Below are 22,084 nucleotides of genomic sequence, written 5' to 3'. Positions count from 1 at the left end.
TTAAGGTCTACCTGGCTGCGATTTCAGCCTGTCATGTGGGTTTTGGGGCTCCACCGTCAGGCAGCACCCTCTAACCCGCAGATCTATGGAGGGTGCACGCCGCTCTTTGCTGGTCATCAGGAGATCTGTTGAATCTGTCCCAGAGTGGGACCTCTCCATGGTGCTGGAAGCGCGGTCTCTGTATCCTTTTGAGCCTCTGGGGAGTATTTCCCTTAAGCTGCTGTCCCTCAAGACAGCTTTGCTCTCGGCCTTGGCATCTGCTACACGGGTCAGTGAGCTACATGCACTCTCGGTTCACCCCTCGTGCGCCAAATTCTCCCTAAGTGGAGATAAGGTTTTCCTTAAGCCTAACCCGGCCTTCATGCCGAAATGCTTCCCTGCGTTCACGTCGGAGGTTTTGGAGCTATCCGCTTTTCACCCTCCACCCTTTGCCTCCCCGGAGGATCAGGGGCTGAATGCTCTGTGTCCCGTCCGTGCTCTGCAAGCATAATGACCAGGACCAGTGCTTTCCGCAAGAGCGACCAGCTCTTTGTTTCTAGGGCTCCCCTGCACAAGGGGAGTCCCATTTCAAAGCAATGCCTCTCACGTTGGCTTGTGGACGCTATACTATGGCTTATGAAGCAAAGGGAGTGCAGCCCCAAGGGGCATCAGAGTTCATCCCACAAGGGGCTTAGCTGCCTCTTGGGCTTTGTTCAGGGGAGTGCCACTGCAGGACATCTGCTCCGCGGTCCATGTTTGTGGGACGTGTCAGGCACCGCCTCTCTGAGGTGACCGTCCTTCTCTGGCCTTCAGAACCTCACTGTGAGTGAATTGGGCAATCGGGGAGCTGTCCATGTCTCTCCCATAGGTGGATCTCGAAACGAGATGATGAAAGAGAACAATAGGTTACTGTCGTAACCCCGGTTCTCTGAAACATCGAGTGGAGAGATCCACCAGCCTTGCCCCGCTTGCCGCACGAGAAGCGAATATACTGACTGAGGAATAGCAGCGCGCCCAGCTGTGATATGCCCGTAGGTAAGGGGGTGTGGCCTCACCTGGCATTGGCTGCGCGCTTCTGTCTGTTAGCCAGACTTGGTGCAATTGGATGCTTCTGCAGAGGTCAGGTACGGATGCCCTTCCCATAGGTGGATCTCTCCACTCGATGTTTCAGAGAACCGGGGTTACGACAGTAACCTATTGTTTTTATTTGCTATGCTGTATGTTACCATTTAAAATCAGTTTAATGCACTGCCTCCTTTACTTATTGCTTTATGGTTATTATTCAAAACGGCTGTTAACAGAGAAATGGATGCATATTCATTTGATAGACTTTATTGATTATGTGCACATTTTAGCATAGTTTGACACCATTATTAAGCTACATTGAAGATCACATCAAAGTTGCATCTGTTTGTGTAATACTACACAATGTTTAACAATATTTCTCATTTTAATAGGACTTAAGACTATAATAATTCTCTATATTTGTGACTTTAATTTTATATCTTCCTTTCTTTATACAATTGGCAGGCATCCACAGACAATAAAATTCACTAAGATTCAAACAGTCAGAACAGGATAAACCTATTTAGAAATTATGACACATTTTCTTTAAAATGAGATAATTCCTCTGTATATATATAAAACAAAAGTACACAAATGCAAATATGCCGAAAAACAAAAACCAAATTGTGAAGTACAAACCTCAGGCATGGGTTCCATAAGTACTGCAACATTCAAATAAATTACTGAAATTCCATTTGCCTCCAAACTTGATTGCATCAGTAATACAGTTATTCATTAGACATTCAGTAAAGCCATCTTATAATATACATATCTATCCTAATTTGTAAAAACATGAACCACATAGAAGAGCACTGAAATTTTGCCTGAGCCACAATAATATCATGGTGGACCATCTAGATTACCACATATGTGAACCAATCAAGCCACTTACACTCATATCAGTGGACACATTGAAGATGGCTTTTAACAACTGCAATTGTCACATAATGGGTGAAATAAAGAACACATCTGTTAGGTTTAGTTAACAGTGGAGATATTGCACAACCTAAATCACATCTGATTAAAGTAAAATCCTGTCATACACAAGACCCACAACGACCAACTTTTGAGGATCAAATCAAATACAGGATGTTTGCATCGTTTGTTGAGTTTAAGACCTGTACAACACTTCTATTTGGTTTAGACAGTTTACGGTACAACATTACATTATACATATATATACACATTAACGCACCATTTGTCACAAAAGGATCACTGTGAATACACAACAGGCTGGTGAGCGGGAAGCAGGGGAGGTTTCGGGATGGGTCGGGACTCCTGGAATGGCCTTGATTAAATATATTGCCTAAAACACACCAGTGTTGGGATGTTTTATCCTCACTTGTGGAAGACACTGCCGGTTCAGCTCTAAACTCCTCGGGTATGGCAAGAAGTTTCAGGAGTAGTTGGTTTAAGGATCCACATTGTGTAACTGGGATCACACTGGGACGTACTATATGCGTTATTAGTCAAAAACCCAACATGTGACGAGCATCTCCTCTAAAGTTGATCTTTTTGTGAAGTAGTTTGCTGCCGATGGCATCCTTGGCTTTGCGTTTTCCTAGGGCCCAAGTGTAATGAACAAGCAGCTCCAAACACCTACATGCTCTCCTTTGCTCATCCAGGCATGCAAAATATACCTTCTTTTAATTCAACAAACCTTCCTGAGCTTTCACTCACCTCATATGTTCTCAAGTGTTTCAGTATTAGTGTGCAAACATGTTTATGTAGCAAACAAATACATTCGACAGATTCCTCCCTTTACTGGCTTCACAATCAGTAACTCTCTACAGTAATGGGTTGGAAGACCTGATCAATGACGCTAGGTCATTGTGTCTTTCTCTTCAGGACATCCCTGAGACATATGTGATTGCACAAACCATCTCTTTACCTATTCATATCTAAGGCATATTCAACATATTGAAGGGTGTACCATTGTGTGTGTGTGTTTTTTTTTTGTCAGGAAGAGGGACGTAGGGAAAGCAGCGACAGGTTGCTCACGAAAATAAAACATCATTTTCACTACAACTACCTTATCTAGGTGCAACGACACGACACAAAGCAAGAACACCCACATTGTGCGACTACGTTCTCCTTAAGTGACATGCAGTTTCAAAGTAGCTAGCGCTAACAGCCGCGGGAGGGGGGTTAGTTTCGACGATGGAAGCCTGTGCAAAATTTTAACAACATCACAATGGGTCATCATTGCAAAATCCAAATCCTGCTCAAGCGTGTAAGTTACGTAACGATTAACCAATCGGTTACATTACAATGTGGCGCACGGGTTAAAATCATTAAATGGTGCCCCTTATTGTAACAGAACATGCTTCAGACACTTAGTAGACATGTTTCAGATATCATGTATCTGAGAAAGAGTGGTGGTGGATGATTTTGCAACAAAATGTCCACCAAAACATTTCATTTTCAAAAAGAATCTATTGATTATCAGTGATAAGTTATTCATAGGAGACTGGAATGAATAGACAAGTATCAGCACGTGTAGGTCCAGTCACTGCGTAGGTAGTGTAAAAGGGTGTGTGCAAGTGTTTCTGTGTGTGTTTTTTTTTTTTTCACACCTCCCTCCATCAGTTGGTCTTAAACAAACTGGGAATGTGTCTAAAGAATTCAGTTGTGTTAAAAGATTTAACTGCAATAATGCTGTGATATCTCACTTCATATTGCAATCTTTAGAAGTGCAGGCAGTGTTTCATCAATGTCGCATTGCAAATTGACGTGCACAGATCTGATGTGCACTGCAAAGTGCGATATAATTGGTCCTTTCTGTGTGTATTTGATGAGAGTGTCTGTGTTCGTGTGTTTTTCAGAAAGACTGTGTAACCTCTCTGTCTGTGTGTGTGTGTGTGTGTGTGTGTGTGTTAGTGTGTGTGTGTGTGTGTGTGTGTGTGTGTGTGTGTGTGTGTGTGTGTGTGTGTGTGTGTGTGTGTGTGTGTGTGTGTGTGTGTGTGTGTGTGTGTGTGTGTTTATTCCACGGAGAAGAGGCTTGCAAAGGATTTCCGAAGGTTGCGGATGGTCTCAGCCTTGGCTTCGTCCTGACTAGGACTTTGGTGCTGGGCGGCCGGCGTTTCTGGAATGTTGAATGTATTGGTAAGAGACTGGGATTTGCTACAAAGAGAAGAAGTGGCAATAAAGGAGAGGAAGAGGCTATTAAAGTCATGCAGCAAACCCATGGAGATGGCTTTATAGAGGTATGGCAGAGAAAAAATAAATAAGCTGTGAGAGAAAGAGAGAGAATGAAATTCATGTGCTTTCTTTTGTGTCATTCATTTAAGAAATCATGACTCCAGTGCAATGTACATCAGCCCTTGGACTTATGGGAAATGGCATCTATGGCCACTATTCCTAAATGAAGAACCAGGTGCAGAGGCATCTCAGTAATATAACATTTTGGAAGAACCTGCATTATATTGTATAGTCACCTTAGAACTTAATTGAGGAATAGTGGGAATGAGATGATCACATTCATACTTGCTAACAACTGCTTGACAGTGAAAATAGATCGAATGCACACTTTCAATCAGAAAAAATGCAATTTCCACAATCAATGCTTGAATGGTTTGGGTGTAAGACTGAAGGAAGCCATCTTTGTTTGCATGCAAAATACCAGATCATCTAGAGTGCAAACTTCTGTATCTCCATTGTTTTAATTATGCATCTGCCTATATGTATAAGCCACATTCATCATTATTGTCAAATGTCATTTTCATTATTGTCATCACCATTATCAAAATCTGAATATTTAAAGTCATCATATGCTTTGCAAAATCTGTTCAGAAGCTTTTGGATGTGTTTATCCATTCATTTAATGCTCATCTGAGTTACAAACTTGACAGTACCCATACACTTATAGCTGAAATATGAAATATATACCGCAATTATAAGATCGTTTTTAAATAGCTTTGGCTAAATAAATAAAGCTAATTATATGAATAATCTTCAGGCTGTGTGAATTAGTTAAAACTACAAGGGGTATGATGGCACTGTAAATGGCTGGCAAGTCAAGGAAGGGCCCATCAGATCAATAATCTCCACCCAGTCTCTTTATGTAAACAATAAACAGATACATTCTAGTAGATCTGTGACATCGCTGTGTAAAAATATTGTTTTCTAATTAATAATAGCACACTTCATTTGAATACCGTGTGAAAATCTACTTGTACAGTGCTTCCTGTCGTGCAGGTGACACTGTGTTCTAATACACTTAGCTGCATAGTTTGGGCCCTGCTTTTTAAAAATGAATATGTTCATCTTCATACATACACTGCCACCAGTGTAGCCCAATTCATGAACAAATGACTCAAGAGTCATTTTGTTTTTTAAATGAATAGTTCAGTAATTATAGATATAGAGACCTCTGAGTCTAAATCAAATCTGCAAGTCTGTATTCATGCCCAATCCAGATATTTACTATTTTTTCTTTTTTTTAAAGTGTAATTTCTAGACCTGGTAAAGTCGTAAAGCCCCATGGGCATCTTTACAAAGAAAATACATTTCTCTAGTAATGCCAAGCTTTAAAATATTTTATTGGGTAGAAATTTAATAAAACATTTTTTGGAGGGGGGCTTTTATTGTTATAGACAATGGGGGGCCAAAAAGGTTCAGAACCACTGCTTTACCCTAATTCAAACAGTTATTGTCAGTCATGCCATCAGTACCATGAACTTGTCATGCGATTTGCGAATCTTATGACGTAGCAAAAGAGAATGGCCACCATCTGGTGTAGTCACTTGCATGAGTGATGAAACATCATCAATAAATGGAGAAACATGTCCAGATTCTTATGAACTTTCACATCCAGTCAAATTAAATATACAAGCTTCAGGCAAATATGACAGAGGACAAAAAACATCTTACTTAAGCTGCGGAGATCCACTCAGGGCCGGGTGATCAGGACTTGGTTTCTGTGGAGGTTGGGGTTTCTGCTGCAAGGGAGGTCGTGTGCCTCCTGGGCCTCCCTGGCCCTGTGAAGTAGGCCGTGGTTGCTGAGTGGTAGGGGGACGAGGACCGCCCTGTTGCGGAGCTGTTTGTGGGGCGTCCTGGGTTGGCTGCGGCCCACCCTGGGTGGGCTGTCTGGTTGGCTGGCCTTGTCTTGGCTGCTGTGGCCTCTGTTGGGGCTGACCAGCTGGCTTGGGACCCTGGCCACCAGTTTGAGGCCTCTGCGGCTGCTGTTGGGGACCGCCTTGCTGGGGCCTCTGTGACTGAGGAGAGCCACCCGAGCTACGTTGGGCGGGACCCTGTGCGGGCCTCTGCTGACCTGCGGACCCTTGACTGGCTTGTCGCTGTGGGGGCTGATTGGGCCGGGTTTGTTGAGCAGGGGGGTTCTGAGCATTAGGGCTGGTCACAGACTGGGTTTGGGCAGGGGGCTGGCCCTGAGGAGAGGGCCGCTGCTGCGGTGGGGCTCCTTGACGGGCAGGAGTAGCGCTAACAGCTGCTTGTTGTGGACCTCCTAAAAACAGAGCTCATTTTTACAGAGCAAACATGGTTGGAATATCCACCATATTTTGCCATACGGAAATAAGCATACATTTTCTTTAAATGTGCGAGACCTCCGATTCAAGACATTTATAATGTTACAAAAGATTTCTGTTTCAAATGAATGCTGTTTTTTTAGACTTTCTATTCAGAACAGAATATAGCATGGTTTCCTCAAAACGATTAAGCAGCACAAACGTTTTCAACATTCTGATTCATTAGTTTTTAATATTTGAGACTTCTGAGTTATTAGCCACTATAGGTACATTACTAGAATAATGAAATGCAGTAAACAATAATACTATTTGTGCTACAAACCAATGTGTTTGTGATTATGATAATGAATTAGAATAATACCAGTTTTTCTGTTTTTGACAGGTAAAACTCATGATTCTGCCATCTAGTTCTTGTCTTTCTTTAAGTCTTGGGGCAGGATCATGACAGACTCATGTTTTGTGTGCAAGCACATGGCTTTGTGTTCGGCCATGTGCTTGTGTTGTCTTGTTACGTAACCCCGCCCCCTTGTTATCCTCGTCTTGTCATTATTGTCTAGTCGCTTCACCTGTCCTCGTCATTAGTGTTCCCCTATTTTATCCCCTTGTGTTTGCCGTCCTGTGCCGGTGCAATGTGTCACACTTTGTGAGAGTCTACCCGTGAGTACCTTGTCTTAGAAGAACGTCTTGATCTTGTATTTGCTGTTTGTTAGTAGTCTAGTTTTTGGCAAGTGTTATCTAGTTTAGTAATCCCTCGTTTGTATTGCCTCTGTTTTGCCCTCTCGTGGGTTGTTTTCCCCTGTTTTTCTGTTATAATAAACGTTGTGTGATTGCATACCGTCTGCGCTTGGGTTCATCTGCTATCCTTATAACAAAAACAATTGGAAGCGGCAGACAACTATTAAAATATACAGTTATCAGAGACCTACTGATATTTAAAAATATCTGTCTTCATTTCTTTACCCTGTCATTCCAACCCTGTATGACCTTGTTCTGTCTGCTGAATGTCTAAGGTGTATTGTGATTTGTACCATAAAGGCCTGTTCACACTAAAGGAATCTTGTCATGAAAATTCAGTGCGATAAACATTTAAAGGGTTAGTTCACCAAAAAATGAAAATTATGTCATTAATGACTCTCCCAATGTCGTTCCAAGCCCGTAAGACCTCCGTTCATGTGACATCAGTGGGTTAGTTAGAATGTTTTTGAAGCATCGAAAAAACATTTTGGTCCAAAAATAACAAAAACTACGACTTTATTCAGCATTGTATTGTCTTCCGGTTCTGTTGTCGAGCCGCGTTCAGTGACACTGATGACTTAAGACGCTGCTGACGTGTTATCTGGTGCGCCCGAGCTTCATTTACAGTCTGAGGGAGACGCACACTGTAAACAAAACAATCTTCGCAAACATGTCTAAGGATTTCGACACAGAGGAAGACTTGCATTTTTTTGCCCAGCCATATTTATTTGAACCCGAATAGACGGACGCACCAGATACACGTCAGCAGTGTCTTACGTCAACACCCTCACTGCGGACTCGTGAATGTGGATTGACAACAGAACCTGAAGAGGATATAATGCTGAATAAAGTCGTAGTTTTTGTTATTTTTTGACCAAAATGTATTTTCGATGCTTCAAAACATTCTAACTAACCCACTGATGTCACATGGACTACTTTGATGTCTTTATTTCCTTTCTGGACAAGGACAGTATACCGTGTATACATTTTCAATGGAGGGACAGAAAGCTCTCGGGCTAAATTTAAAATATCTTAAACTGTGTTCCGAAGATGAACGGAGGTCTTACGGGCTTGGAACGACATGAGGGTGAGTCATTAATGACATAATTTTCATTTTTGGGTGAACTAACCCTTTAAATTTGAATCAACGGCTGTTAATGCATCTGTTCAGCAGACCGACACAAACATTTGCATGCCATCAGTGAGACCATTTTTTTTATGGAAAGGTTACCCCAAATTAGCCACTCAATTTGGTGATTTTGGTCAGATTTGGTCTCATGCCATTAGCCGATTATGGTACATAAAACTATGACTGAGTATTTTGATGAAAAAACAATGAATAGTAGAGATTAATATATTGAGCAGCTCTCGTCTTTTGGTGTTGCTTGATAAATGCCATGTAATACAAAAATAGAATTGTTTAAGTTTGCATGTAATAAAAATTGTCTATCAAAAAAAACGATTTACTTTATTGCTGCATATTACTTGTCTTATGGTGCACACAATTAATTCTATTAAGTTTGTCTTCATAATCTTTAATAAAGATCTGAGTAAATTCTTAATTTGAAAATGCAAATGAGATTTGAAAGCTTTGGGGAAGGTGTAGTAAATAATAACTTATATTTTAACTTATCCCCCTATAAAGCTATTGTATGACTTCATAAGACTTATAAGTTGAATGTACTACGTATACCCTATAAGTTAAGGTGCACTTATGACATTTTTGGAGATATGCCGTAAAAATCCATTTTCATATTATGTAAAACTGCAGCATAAACATTCTTCAGGATTTCTCCTTATATGTTTAACGCAAGACAGAAAGTCATAAAGGTTAGGAACGACACAAAGGTAAGTAAATGATGACTGAATTTTCATTCTTGGTAAACTATCCCTGTAAGGTTGGCTTCATTATTGCAATATTGTAATCCCTTACCCTGTGGAGGAGGGCGCTGTTGTGACTGTGGTACGTTAGACTGAGAGACGGGTTGAGGTGAAACAGCCGGGCCCTAGAATATAAAACAGACATAGGGAGGGATATAGAGTATATCAGATATTACCATTTAAACCATAAAGAAAAGAAAAGTGAATGTTCCATCACAAATAAGATCTTTAAACAGCTGTAATGACAAAATTTGCTGAACATCATTCTCGAAACATAAATAAATGGCTGATGTAGACAAAACATGCAGTCATTAATCTTCCGGCAATCAGTTTAGCACAAATGTGGAGGGAATTAAACCAAGTGATATGACGCAGAGCGGTGATGAGAGATGTTGTTTGAGTCCCTAGCTTATGCATTAAAAGCGTTTCTCACTCTTATTCTCTCCCATCTGTGTGACTATGAATCATTTCAATCACGGCTTTAGGGAATGGAGAAAAGCAGTCTCTGCACTGCAATCTAAGTTGACAATAATAATGACTGGTGTGTGGAAACTAAACCATTTGAATGTATTATTCAGCAGAATAGCACTGCTTTATGCTGCATAACCAAAAATCAAAGCTTTTGTATGTATTTTTTTTAGGTCCATATGCTATCTGGCAATAGCAATATTCTAATAGCAACCACATTCTGACCGCGTAGCTCATTAAAATTTAGTCTTTGATTTTGCAGAGAGCAGAGCTTTTTCAAAATCTCACATGAGAATAAATTTTCTCATGAGAAAAAATGTATTCCGTTTCACACAAATGATGATTACAGGGGCATGATTATTCATTAATAAATGCTTATTTTCTCACAGTACCTTGCACAATAATATGTTATGACAAAACAAATGCTTTTACTATAGTGCATTATTTGTAAACTAATTTGATGATTTCATCACATAACCAGCTCCATATGTATGGCTTTTCTGATGTAGTAAACTTGCTTAGTAGCTGAACTAGTACAGCCACGATAAAAGAGTTATGATAAAAGAGCTGAAAGACTTGTTGAAGCAAGCTAAAATAGCATGGTTGCACATTTTTTTATCTCATATTTGCTTTAAAGACTATGGGTTAGGTTTATGGTAGGGTTCAAATAGGTGCAACGTCATTTTCAAATGCATTAAAACAATAACTTTTAGCACCACTCACCGGATATTTCATTTCCAAACTGCCACATTATGTACAACAACCAATGTAATAACGTTACCAGATTCACGTTCATCTGGTTTGGATAAAACTGAACTCGCTTTTAGCACCACTCACTGGTCATTTCACTTTGAGAGTGTCACGAACCAGAATTCAGAATATTTTGCAGAAATCATTTTTTTCCAATGAGCCTGGGTTGAGGATGTTTTGAAGCAAGCGTGTTAACCTGAGAACGGACTGGAGTGGGAGATGAAGTGTGTAGCATGGTCTGGTTCATTTTAGCCACAACAAGATCAGCCATCAGAGCCCGGTCCTCATCCTGCTGGTCTCCTATGAGAGGCATTGAGCAGCCCACAACCTGATAGACACACATACACACACACAAATCATTTGCCTGAGGCACTAAGGGTATTTCATAGTTATTTTGAAAGCTGCCTGTTTTTGTAGATGTTATTACCTCTATGATGTAATCTCTACCATCTTTACCATGCAATGCTTCTACAGCGCATATATCAAGACCCCCGAAAACCTCAGAGCATACGTCCACCCACATACGATACCTACAGGGGAAAAAGTGCAAATGATGACCTTGTGCATTCCACTAAAAGCATCCACCCACTAACAACACACTGCCCAGAGTAAACAAGGGATTCAGGATTACTGCAGGGCAAGACATTAATATTTGGCTTGGTATCATCGACTGTTTTGATTGAAAAGCCTCTTGCAGCAAACTAAACTGATTTTTGTTTGAAAAAAAGTCAGTTCCAAGAAGAATGTGTGATATTTATTCAGTGTAAGTTTCATAATTTTTTATATTTAAATGACTTTTACATCACTATGATAATTAGGGCTGCATGATTAATCGAAATAAAAGCAAAATCGTGATATGGCTTGTGTGTTTATCAACTCGCAAAGGCACATATTTTTTTATAAAATAATAAAGTCATATTTATATATAATCACAAGTTTTGGCCAAATTGTGCAGCCCTGCAAACAAGCGAGGTGTAACGCTAAGGTCCAATTGAAGAAGAAGATGAAGATAGCAGAACTCACAGCGTGCTACACGAGACACGAACAATACCGGAAAAACACTGAGTGAACAGTAATACACAATGATGATAATTAAACACAGCTGAACCAAACTAACTAATAATGATGTGTGACCATGGAGACGGAAGACAGGCGGGAACTCAACCAAGGGAATACATGTAATGAATAACAAACTAAAAGTCCATGAAAACGAAACTAAAAATGAACATAACTGAACCTAACAGTGACAGTACACGCCCCTCCGACCAGGCGTGACCACGCGCTGTAAAAGCAGATGAGGTGAGTGAGGGATGAAGATGGTTTTGGAGGTGGGCAAAGAGGTGGCGAAGGTGTGGTGACAGTAGGTGGCGGCGGAGGAGTGGTGATGGGAAGACAATTATCCCATGGCAGCGATGGTGGTGGATGGCCGATGGCCTGGACCGAGAGCCTGGCAATTACGACAACCCCCGGGGAAGATGAGGGAGGGAGGCGCCAAGGTGTTGACGGGACTGTCGACATCTGGGGGACGACCCGGCGGAGGCAGACCCGATGGATCCCAGGGCGCAGATGGAGAGCTGATGTAGTGACATCGCTGGCATCGGAGGCCTAGGCGACGTCATGGCGACGACTGTCGAAGGAGGAGCCAGAGTATTCGAGGACCGAGGTGAGTCTGAAGGGGAAGGAGTAGGAGCCCGGGAGATCCTCAAGTTCGTGGCGGAGGTGGTGTGACGACCAACCAAGGGGGAGCCGCTGGGACGAGGGAACCCGGTTGAGTCGAGAGGCCGAGGGGTCTTATGGAGCTGAAGGTGGGAGGAGCCAGGGTGGAGCCGCGATTAGAGGCCGGAGGCGGAGTCACAGGATCTGCTCGCTCAGGCGCTGGTGGAGGTTGCTCGACCTGAGGCTCAACGTCCCAGCAAGGCATTCCAGGAGATGATTGGGCTGGAGGACTGGCTGAGAAGGTCGGCGACGGAGGCTAATGGAGACTTGGAAGGGTTGAGGTAATGTATAGTTCATGTAAGTCTGTGCTGTTTAGAAACAGCGATGAGGGTTCAGAGGAAACTGATAAGTCACAGTCCAAACAATCTATTGTGCTGTCTAAAAACAGCGGTGAAGAATGAAAAACGGGGTGGGATAGGGTGGACGACGATACCTCCGTATGGAAATCCATCAGCCAGTCCTCAGTCACTAATTCCACTAGTATACCCTCTGCCACCGATGTTGCGGGCTCACACCCCTGGTCAGACTCACTGGGGAACTCCTCTTCCCGGGGCGAGGGTCAACGCAGCCCTCTTGTCCTCGGGCTCTGGCTGACGCGTCGCGGCGGGTGGTAGCTCTCCATCTGCGGGGGGCTCATGCGATTTTTCCGTGGTGAAATAGGCTCTGGCTCCGGCTGTGTTCTGGACCCGGGATAGACGCTCTCCAGACACCGGATGATGGCTTCTATACAGTTTAATCCAGTGGTGTCTGGGAGGTCAACAGGATGATGGTAATTTGCCCCGATTCAGAACAGTGACTTCAGGGTCTCGTCGTCGTAGGGGCAGGGGCAGGTGAGTGAAAGACGTAAAAATCCTTCAGCAAAAACAAAAAAGTTCTGACTCATACGAGCCACTGCAGCGAACTGAGCTGCATAGTCCATTTTGGGTCTGGTATTCTGTAACGCTAAGGTAACAGAAGATAACATGCGGAACAGGGTGCTACCCGAGACACGAACAGTACAGGACAAACACTGAGTGACCAGGAAGAACATATACACAATGATGATAATTAAACACAGCTGAACCAAACTAACTTATAATGATGAATATATTAACATATTATTATATTATATATGTTAATATAAGAATTAAAGGAGAACTCCGGCGCAAAATGAACCTTTGGTCTAATTACACATTGTTACCTAGTCAACCGTTCTCTGAGATTTGTTTTCATGATTATCGAATGTAAAGAGTTTTATCTCTAAAAACTGTTTAGCCTATAACGCTAGTATATAGGGCATAGAGTCATGGCAAATAAAAATCGCTGGTTATTACCACTAACAAGGCTCAAAATAGCCCCACACTAACATGGTAGCATAATGAGGGTCCCTACCTGCAAACCGAAGCATTGAGAACTTTGTCAGAGTCCAGACAGTTTAATAAGAAGATACTTTATCAAGACAGTCCACTTCGCGTATACAGGCAGGAGCCATCTTTGAAAAACAGCCTCGACCAGTAGAACTACGAACGCCGATCCAAGTGAGCTGAACTGTGTCTTGGAATCTCATATGGTCCGTTGTTTCCGGAAGAAAGCACTGAGCGCATAAGAGAAGCACTGAACGCAACACAGAAAATAAATAAATAAAAATCATTTAAAAAGAGAGACTTAGATCGGCACTTGGATCGGCGTTCGTAGTTTGACTTGTCAAACCTGTTTTTCAAAGATGGCTCCTGCCTGTATACGCGAAGTGGACTGTCTTTATAAAGTATCTTCTTATTAAACTGTCTGGACTCTGACAAAGTTCTCAATGCTTCGGTTTGCAGGTAGGGACCCTCATTACGCTACCGTGTTAGTGTGGGGCTATTTTGAGCCTTGTTAGTGGTATTAACTAGCGATTTTTATTTGCCATGACTCTATGCCCAATATACTAGCGTTATACTAGCTTTATAGGCTAAACTGTTTTTAGAGATAAAACTCTTTACATTCGATAATCATGAAAACAAATCTCAGAGAACGGTTGACTAGGTAACAATGTGTAATAAGACCAAAGGTTCATTTTTTTCAAAGAGTTCTCCTTTAACATAACTGAACCTGACCGTGATACAGGTAGCAAACAAAGAGCTTTTTTATTCTTAGTTTTGCATTTTAAATTACACATTTTTTTTTTTTTTTTTTTTTTTTTTCGTTTAGCCTAATAATAATACAATTCTGTTCCAAATCTTATTGAGTTGTCTTGCTGTATACATAGACAGCTGCCTACTGTATCCTAACTGAAATGGAAAATCAGTAGTGGCTTATTTGGAACACTTAACGTTGGAAGCAACTAGTGTGAAAAGCACAGGAGACACCGACGTACAACTGATTTCAATAAAGGCATGAAATATTAATGAATTCATGAGTATATTATTATATGTTCAACATTTCTATTGCTTCATCCGCCATGTTGAATAAAAATGCAATGCTGCCTAAAATGAAGTATCTTACCATTTAATGTCTCATAATGCTGTCTACGGAGGCAGCTGAAGAGCTATTAGCATATGCATAATACATAATATTACAAAATATGTAATTTTTAGACAAGCAAACATCTAATAAGGTTATCTGATGTCATGTTATAGGTGCTGTATAATATGCCTTGTATCATGGCAGAAAGAACATCCTTTAAGACTTGCGTACCTGTCAGACATGGCCACCTGCTCTAACATGGCTGATCCTGTGTTGGTCTTCCAGTTGCCAGATATAGATGTCCTCCTGTCCAATAACACAACAGCAAACTGTTTCAAAATCAGTTCCTATGATAATGCTAAAACCATAGATTATATCATGCCGTTGAGAACAAGAATGTAGTTGTAATCTCTTACATGTATGCCTTGTAATTGTCACCGATTTTCTGGATTCGGATGTCATACTTGGCGTCGATAAAAGGTTCAGATGTGGCATATGTCTTTGTCAAAGCCACAACACTAGCAATGTCTTGAAAATCATATTGATTGTCCACTTTGACCTGGACAGAGAATTTAAATTGCACTGATACTGCTATAACCATAGATACAAGTAGTATAAATACAATGTAATGAATTCAATTTGTATCATATATTCTAAAGATAGCATTTGGCAGGAATGTCTAGGAAAGGGTTTCAGTCATACCTTTCCCATACCAGAGTGAGCATGACCCATCTTCACTACCACAGGAAAGCCAGGTGTAGTGATCTAATGATAAGAGAGATATATGAAGCTATTTTTTAAGAAAAGCATTAAATTGATCAAATATGCCTTTATAAAGTTACATTTCTATTTCAAATATAAATGGTGTTCTTTAGAACATTATATTCATTAAAGAATCCTGACAATAATCTATCACTGTTTCTGCAAAAAAATGAGTAGCTGTTTTCAACATTGATCATGTGACACTAAAGACTGGAGAAATTATGCTGAATATTCATCTTTGCATCACAGGAATAAATTACATTTGAAATGATATTGTAATACAAAAATTTTTATGATATTCCACAGTTTTACTGTATTTTTGGTCAAATAAATGGTGACCATAAGAATTTATAGAGTCCTACGCATGTCATTACTCAACCATGTTCTTATTGCAAATGTTAATACACAATACTGGCCTGATATTTTTATTATCCGACTGAATAATTTAGGAGAAAACGACACCAACATCAAGTTGGTTTACTTTGAACTGTTTATTAATGGTAGAACATGTTGTATTTGCAGTCTCAGTGCTGCTTGATAGGCATCTTCTTTATATTGCTGCAGTTGGAGAAATGCGAGAGCAAAATCTTCCTGCTCAGGCACAAAATAAGCCCACAAAATGATGTCTAAGTCTGCTGTGCATTATCTTAGATAAAGAGAGAGGAAAACATTCTGGCAGAGTGTGTGTCTGGGATCATTTTTGTGTAAAGATGCCTGCAGTGCAGGAATAGGAGGAGGTGGTGGCACTGCAGCAAGCCTCCCTCTCCTTTTAAACCCTGAACTATGTCAATAAGAACCATGATGTACCACACAATTATACTAGTCTGAGATTTATGAAATTTCCAGTCTAGACAGAGCTAAGTTGAGTGGAGCAATGCTGAACTAGGGCACTGAATATGTATGAGCCCTGGATATTTTACTATTTACTGCATCCAGGCACCGCTGTCCCTGCCACAGATGGGAGCTTTGTACTGGGTCCAGTGGGACCGTCTAGAGCCCTATAGCTCAGGGTTTACTGTTGAGAAGGGACAGGAACAGATGGTTAAACACTCACCATCTCCTTGTGGTTGGGGTAATAAACCTGGTCGATCAGTGGGAACTCCTCTGGACCCAACTGCTTGTACAATCTGGACAACTGAGCGAACTGATAGATGCATGGCGACCCGCACACAGACATACATGCATACACATATAGAGACAAATATTATGCAGCAATAATTAATGACATTCAATAGTAAAATTAAGGATTTTTGCATGACCTTTCAGTTGTCAAATTAACTTGATCGATTGTTAAAAATCAATCTGATTCAGGCCAATTTGCAAATGAATTATTCAATCCGATTTGTGAACCAGCTTGACCCAATTCATTGTAAATAACAAACTAAAGAAAACGATTTATATATTTCTGACAATACAAAAGCAGTATAAAGCCAATTAACTTTTTAGAGCAGAGCATCAACTCAAGACAAATGTATATTCACTTTAGACATTTCCAGGACTTTAAAGATTTTATTTATTTCCATAATTGTTTCAGGCCTGGAAAACACTATTCTGCATGTTTAATTTTCTTATGAATGGTAACATGTTCAAATACATGAATATTTCCTATTTTTGGATTTATAAGAACATCCTTAATTGCCTGAGTAGTATGGACTGATGTGTGTAGTGCTCACCACCCATGGTTTGTCACAGAAGTTGTAGACAGAGTGAAGGGAATTGACACTGGGCAGACCAGCATACTGAAGTCCAATCACAATATTCCTGTGGTCGCCATTCTTGGCCATGCTGAAAGCATGCTGTCGCACCATCACAAAATCTGGCTTGAAACACCTAAATGACCACAGAAATGTTGGTATTGGTAATTATTATCAGTCCAATACTGTTATATATCTATCTATCTATCTATCTATCTATCTATCTATCTATCTATCTATCTATCTATCTATCTATCTATCTATCTATCTATCTATCTATCTATCTATCTATCTATCTATCTATCTATCTATCTGTATAGTGTCTATATATAGTACAGTAGAATGTACAGTAAACATAGTTTCTTCGACTAATCATCTTGACTGCTGCTCTAAATATTCCTAACATACATTAATTGTTCTCATACATTTTTTTATATATCTATATTTGAATGCAAACTGAATTAGACAAAGTAAAACCCACTGAGTTACATGGTTTATCTGTGCAATAACATTCTGGAGGAGCTTTAAACAGAAAGAAAACATTCTGGAGGAGCTTTAAACAGATCTGAAACCTACTTTGTGATTTTGTTGCCATTGCGAATGGCCTCAATGTCCACGCTATAGCTTCCCGTTGCGTGAGCCACCAGATTGACCTCCGAGAAATCAGCCTTGAAAATCAATGGAAATCACCAAATGGAATAAATGGATCAATGCATGTGATCAATAAAGTGCTGTTGTCAAAGCATATACACTAAAACAGCACCTGAGGCCTGTGATGGGTTACCAGTGTGGTTATTTTAAAACAACAAAAAGGGCTTTTTAGAGAATACCATGCATATTTCCTTGTAACACAAGATTTTTGACTGACATCATTAAAAATTCAAAACACAAATGTGGAATTGTTAAAAAAAAATAGTGTTTTCGTTTTGTATCGTGTCGAATCGTTTTGTATTTCTGTCTGGTATTCCAGTATGTTGCCAAAGTCTTACATAAATAATGAACAGTATTACATATAAAACTCTAACCAATCATAAATGCAAGCAGTTGTTCAATAAAAATGTTTCTTTTGGAATAAATTACTTTTGGTTTACAGTATTGTAAAGCTGCTACCAAAATCCGTCTCGTCCATGACTAATTATTTAAAAGGATATTATTCATTGACAGAACAGATTCATTTTATTTTATCCTCCTCAAGAACAGATTAGATCTTGCATTTCATTACTAGGGACAGGTTTGATCTATTTCCCATTTCAAAAACACAAGCAAATGACACTGAAGAAATGACAAAGGCCCTGTAATGCAATTTCCTCTCAGATTGATGACAATAATCTTCAGCCAGTTAATGTGTTTTGGCAACATCTAATTCATTACACAATCACATTGTTTAGTTGTACTGCTCCGGTAGTTTGGAAGAATTCAAAAAAACTTCCCACCTGTTCTACTTTGATGTCAAATTCTCCATGAACCTTCTTCCCTCTGAACACCTTTGCCCTGTAGGAAGAAAGATCAAAAAAGAAAGAACATAACTGTACTCTTGTGAGTCATAGTTAACAAAAACACTTAAACTGTGTCCAAACTGGATTATGCAACAGTGAAATGGTGTGAAAATTATGTATTTCAAACATTTATTAAGCATGAATTCTTTGAGAAGGGGAGAGGAGTTTCGTTTCAATGTCTGAAACTGTGTTTTTATGCTATGCGTCTCAAACTGTCATAATATTTCTATATTTATATGCTACTATTATACTTTTTTTAACCTAAAAAAAAACAGATTATAGTCCTGTAAACCTGTATGTTTATACACAGAGAAATACAATTTCACATAGTGATGGCCATATGAAATAACTAAACTAATTACCCTGTGTTCAAATATTCCATCCAGTTTTGTTTTCGGTCACTAAATAAATAAATAAATCAATAGATGGATGGAAATGTTGTTTCCACTAAAAAGTTTCTAAAATGCATATGAAATTAAGTTTTTGATGATGTTGGTTTTATTATTCTAGTAAATGTGTCACTAGCCCTCACAGGGAAACTGAGAGAAATATCACACACATTAAAATTGTGAAGACACTTGAGGAACCATGTGAGGTTCCTTAGATCGCCATACGAGAAGAAACCTCTCGAGAACCTCCAGGCATCCTTGCAAAAAAGGACAGTTCTCTGAGGAACCCATAAGTTCTTACAAGAACCCTAAAGACTGGCAATCCATTAACCTCATTATAAAGGATAGGCTGGCACTTGACATATATATTTCTTGAAAATATATTTAGTTCCTTGAGTATAAAACAAGACATCCATGGCAACAAGACTTCCTAGAAGTTCTTCAAATGGTTTTAATTTGTGATAACTCCAAAAGTGCCTCAATCACCTTGTCATTTTCAAAGACTTTGTGACAACATTACTTTTTTTCACAAGCAGAGCCAGTCTATTCTGAAACCCAACAACACAGGACCTTTTAATAATCTGGACTCAACAGCTAATGTAATCTCACTGCTTCTCCATTAACTGTCCCAGGCTGAATAGTGTAATGCGCACAAACGCACGCGCGGGCACACCCACAACTACACGGGCGCGCGTGCCAGAAAGGCCCATAGACTAATGAGTCACGACATTTGGATAGTGACTCCTTTTGGCCTGTATTAGCAAGAGCTACACCTCAGGTGCGAGTATGAAACAAACACCTCTGATACTCTCAAATAATCTGTTCATAAACTCCAAGCCATTACGTCGTATTCAAAACGCTGTGATTTCCTGAGGATCTTACCAGTCTGTCTGCTGGTCATCAATGACCAGGAGGATCTTGGCGTTGCTCGAGCCGATTCCTCTCTCGGTGGCCTCGTTAAAGGTGGCGGCCGCGGCGGCGGTGGTCTGTTTGACGGCGTTGGAAATGGAGGAAAAGAAGCCGGCGCCCGTAGACTGGCTGGTGGATTGACGCCTCTCTTGAGAGACGGGCGAGACCTCCGGGGCTGGGCTCTGCTGCGGCGGATCTGGCCGCTGTAGATCGCCCATGTAGCCATTAGGCAAGTTGGACATGAAATTACTGTCCGAGAGTCGACGTCGCAGGTAATTCATGTTGAATATGAAAAGGGATGCGACGGTAAATTACCTCCCTCTAGGTTCTGCACGGCAAAAAAAAAAAAAAAAAAAATCCAAGACGAATAGAAAACCGATTAACTATCTTATATCTAGGATGCAACCGAGTGTTTCAGTTTAAAACGAGACGCAAAAACGAGTCGATACGCAATTCTTCAGGCTGCACCTCAAAGCAAAGGTCGTGCTTCACGCATGCAGAGCAGCACTGCAACAAATGAAAGATATCAAATCAATGCTTTATTGAGATCACGATTAAATATGCATAAATAAATCCTTTTGTGTTTGATTGACTTACATCACTGAGAAGCTTGTTCAACACTTGGCATTACGATATCAAGCTCCTTCCATTTATGTTGATGATGTTTGGATCCTAATCCACGGGCGTGGAGAAAAACAATCCTAACGAAGAGGCACTTGTTCAAAGTGTGCTCGCTCGGTGAAGGTAGTAATTGTCATATGAAACTCGGTGAGGCAAAATCTCCGGCCAGATTCTCTGTGATCCGGTTGGGGCTTCGGAGGATGCAGGGATTGCATCACTCGTGCCATCCAATCCTTGTAATCCGTCCAGTGTTTTCCCCTCGTCGTTTTTTCAGACCCATCACCGGTTTCTCCCGTTGCGCACGTTCTTTACGCACGGGACAGGTCCGGGATGTAATTGTTTAGATGCGTATGATGAATGGGAAGGAAAGACGATTTTGGCATGTGCTTGTGTTCATTTTAAAGAAGAGACATCGATTGGACATCATTGGCAGTGAGTGATGCTGCCAAGCGATTAAACAGCTTGTAACAAAAAGGATGTAGGTTCAAACTCTGCAGGTGGCGATCCTTGAACTGTCACCATGGTGCCCTTGAGCAACACACCTGCAGGGTTTTTCCCTCAGGACTGTCCTTGTACATTATAGGGTGCTGCAAGTAAGAACAACCTCAGACAATTGACAATTAATTATAGGACTGTTCGTATTGAATATATTGTACAAAAATTAACTTGCTAATAATAATGTAGGCCTAGTTAAAGAATGATGTTGGTGGAGTGTCAGAAATTATCTTTTTTTTTAATCAAGGGCACATGACACTTAGAATAGAAGACATAAAAGGTTACATAAAAACTGAAGAATTCAATTCAGTTCAGGACGTTTTGTCTCTACTCTGTAAACATTTTAGGTATTTTTGTCACTTTCTGTTGCATTTTTGCATTTAACCCTGGTTAATTTCTGATCCTGATGCCAACTTATTATTTAATATCTGGAGACTCAATGAAAACATTTGAAAAATCAATAATAAATGTGTAAATTATTGTTTAAAGGTATTCCTAGGTATTTTTTAATATTATACTATAATTTTATAGTTTTGCATATTATGATGATTAAATTTATTTATTTAATTGTAGACTTTTCAAAATGCAATTTTCATCTTTAAAAAGCAAGGATGAGTTTTCAGTACCCTGGACAGTTCTTGAGGAAATACTCCTTCCTGTATGTGATTTCAGCACCACGGACAGTGAATCTATATGTTCGAAATGTTGCTGTTAAGAGAGACCGGGGATAGTTGTCACACTTTTTTCTCCAGGGAATATTTCATTTTGAAAGTCAATTTCTGTATAGTCACATACTTTAAAGTGGGTATGAAAATAAATGTTAATCTATTTTACAGTCTGTTTGACAAATAGACTGACTTTCAAATGGAGAAATGTTTACAGGCTCCACCCATTGCAACACAAAATATTAACAACACATACTGGCATGTTTTAGATCTTATTGTTTAATTTTTTGTTTGTTAACTTTTTTGACCTCGTAATTTTCAATCAAAATGTCAGAATTCGATTTTTGGGGACGTATGCCGAATTCTCGATTCACGGTCTGCATAAACTTTCTTACAATGGCCAGCTCGCATTCAGATCTGCCTTCAGCCAATCATTAAATGATGGACAGAACCAATTCCCCACCCTACATTTTTTTTTTTTTTTTGTGATTATCCATTACACTTGGATGAAAGTTAAAATAAGTGAGAAAAGATCTGTTGTTTCATCAC

The 22,084-nt window shown here is 40.1% G+C and overlaps 1 protein-coding gene across 2 annotated transcripts; it reads right to left on the bottom strand.

Moving 5' to 3' along the window:
- Positions 1 to 1,295: 1,295 nt before the first annotated feature.
- syn1 (synapsin I) lies at positions 1,296 to 20,690 on the bottom strand. 2 transcript variants are annotated; one of them, XM_056237524.1, is made up of 14 exons: positions 20,352 to 20,690; positions 19,728 to 20,261; positions 18,394 to 18,451; positions 17,537 to 17,628; positions 16,940 to 17,096; positions 16,321 to 16,410; positions 15,207 to 15,269; positions 14,921 to 15,063; positions 14,736 to 14,810; positions 10,792 to 10,894; positions 10,561 to 10,692; positions 9,199 to 9,271; positions 5,917 to 6,508; positions 1,296 to 4,167 (listed from the first exon to the last, which is right to left on the bottom strand). In XM_056237524.1, the coding sequence occupies exons 2-14, from the start codon at positions 20,033 to 20,035 to the stop codon at positions 4,026 to 4,028; spliced, it is 2,028 nt and encodes a 675-aa protein (XP_056093499.1). In that variant the 5' UTR covers positions 20,036 to 20,261; positions 20,352 to 20,690; the 3' UTR covers positions 1,296 to 4,025. The 2 variants fall into 2 exon arrangements, with proteins under 2 accessions (XP_056093499.1, XP_056093501.1); XM_056237526.1 differs by having other exon boundaries at positions 1,296 to 4,129.
- Positions 20,691 to 22,084: the final 1,394 nt, after the last annotated feature.

Source organism: Rhinichthys klamathensis, unplaced genomic scaffold, assembly GCF_029890125.1.
Source record: "Rhinichthys klamathensis goyatoka isolate OS25496 unplaced genomic scaffold, OSU_Roscu_1.1 h1tg000487l_1, whole genome shotgun sequence".
Lineage (NCBI taxonomy): Eukaryota > Metazoa > Chordata > Actinopteri > Cypriniformes > Leuciscidae > Rhinichthys > Rhinichthys klamathensis.
The sequence above is the reverse complement of the archived record's forward strand: the minus strand, read 5'-3'. Positions and strand labels throughout refer to the sequence as shown.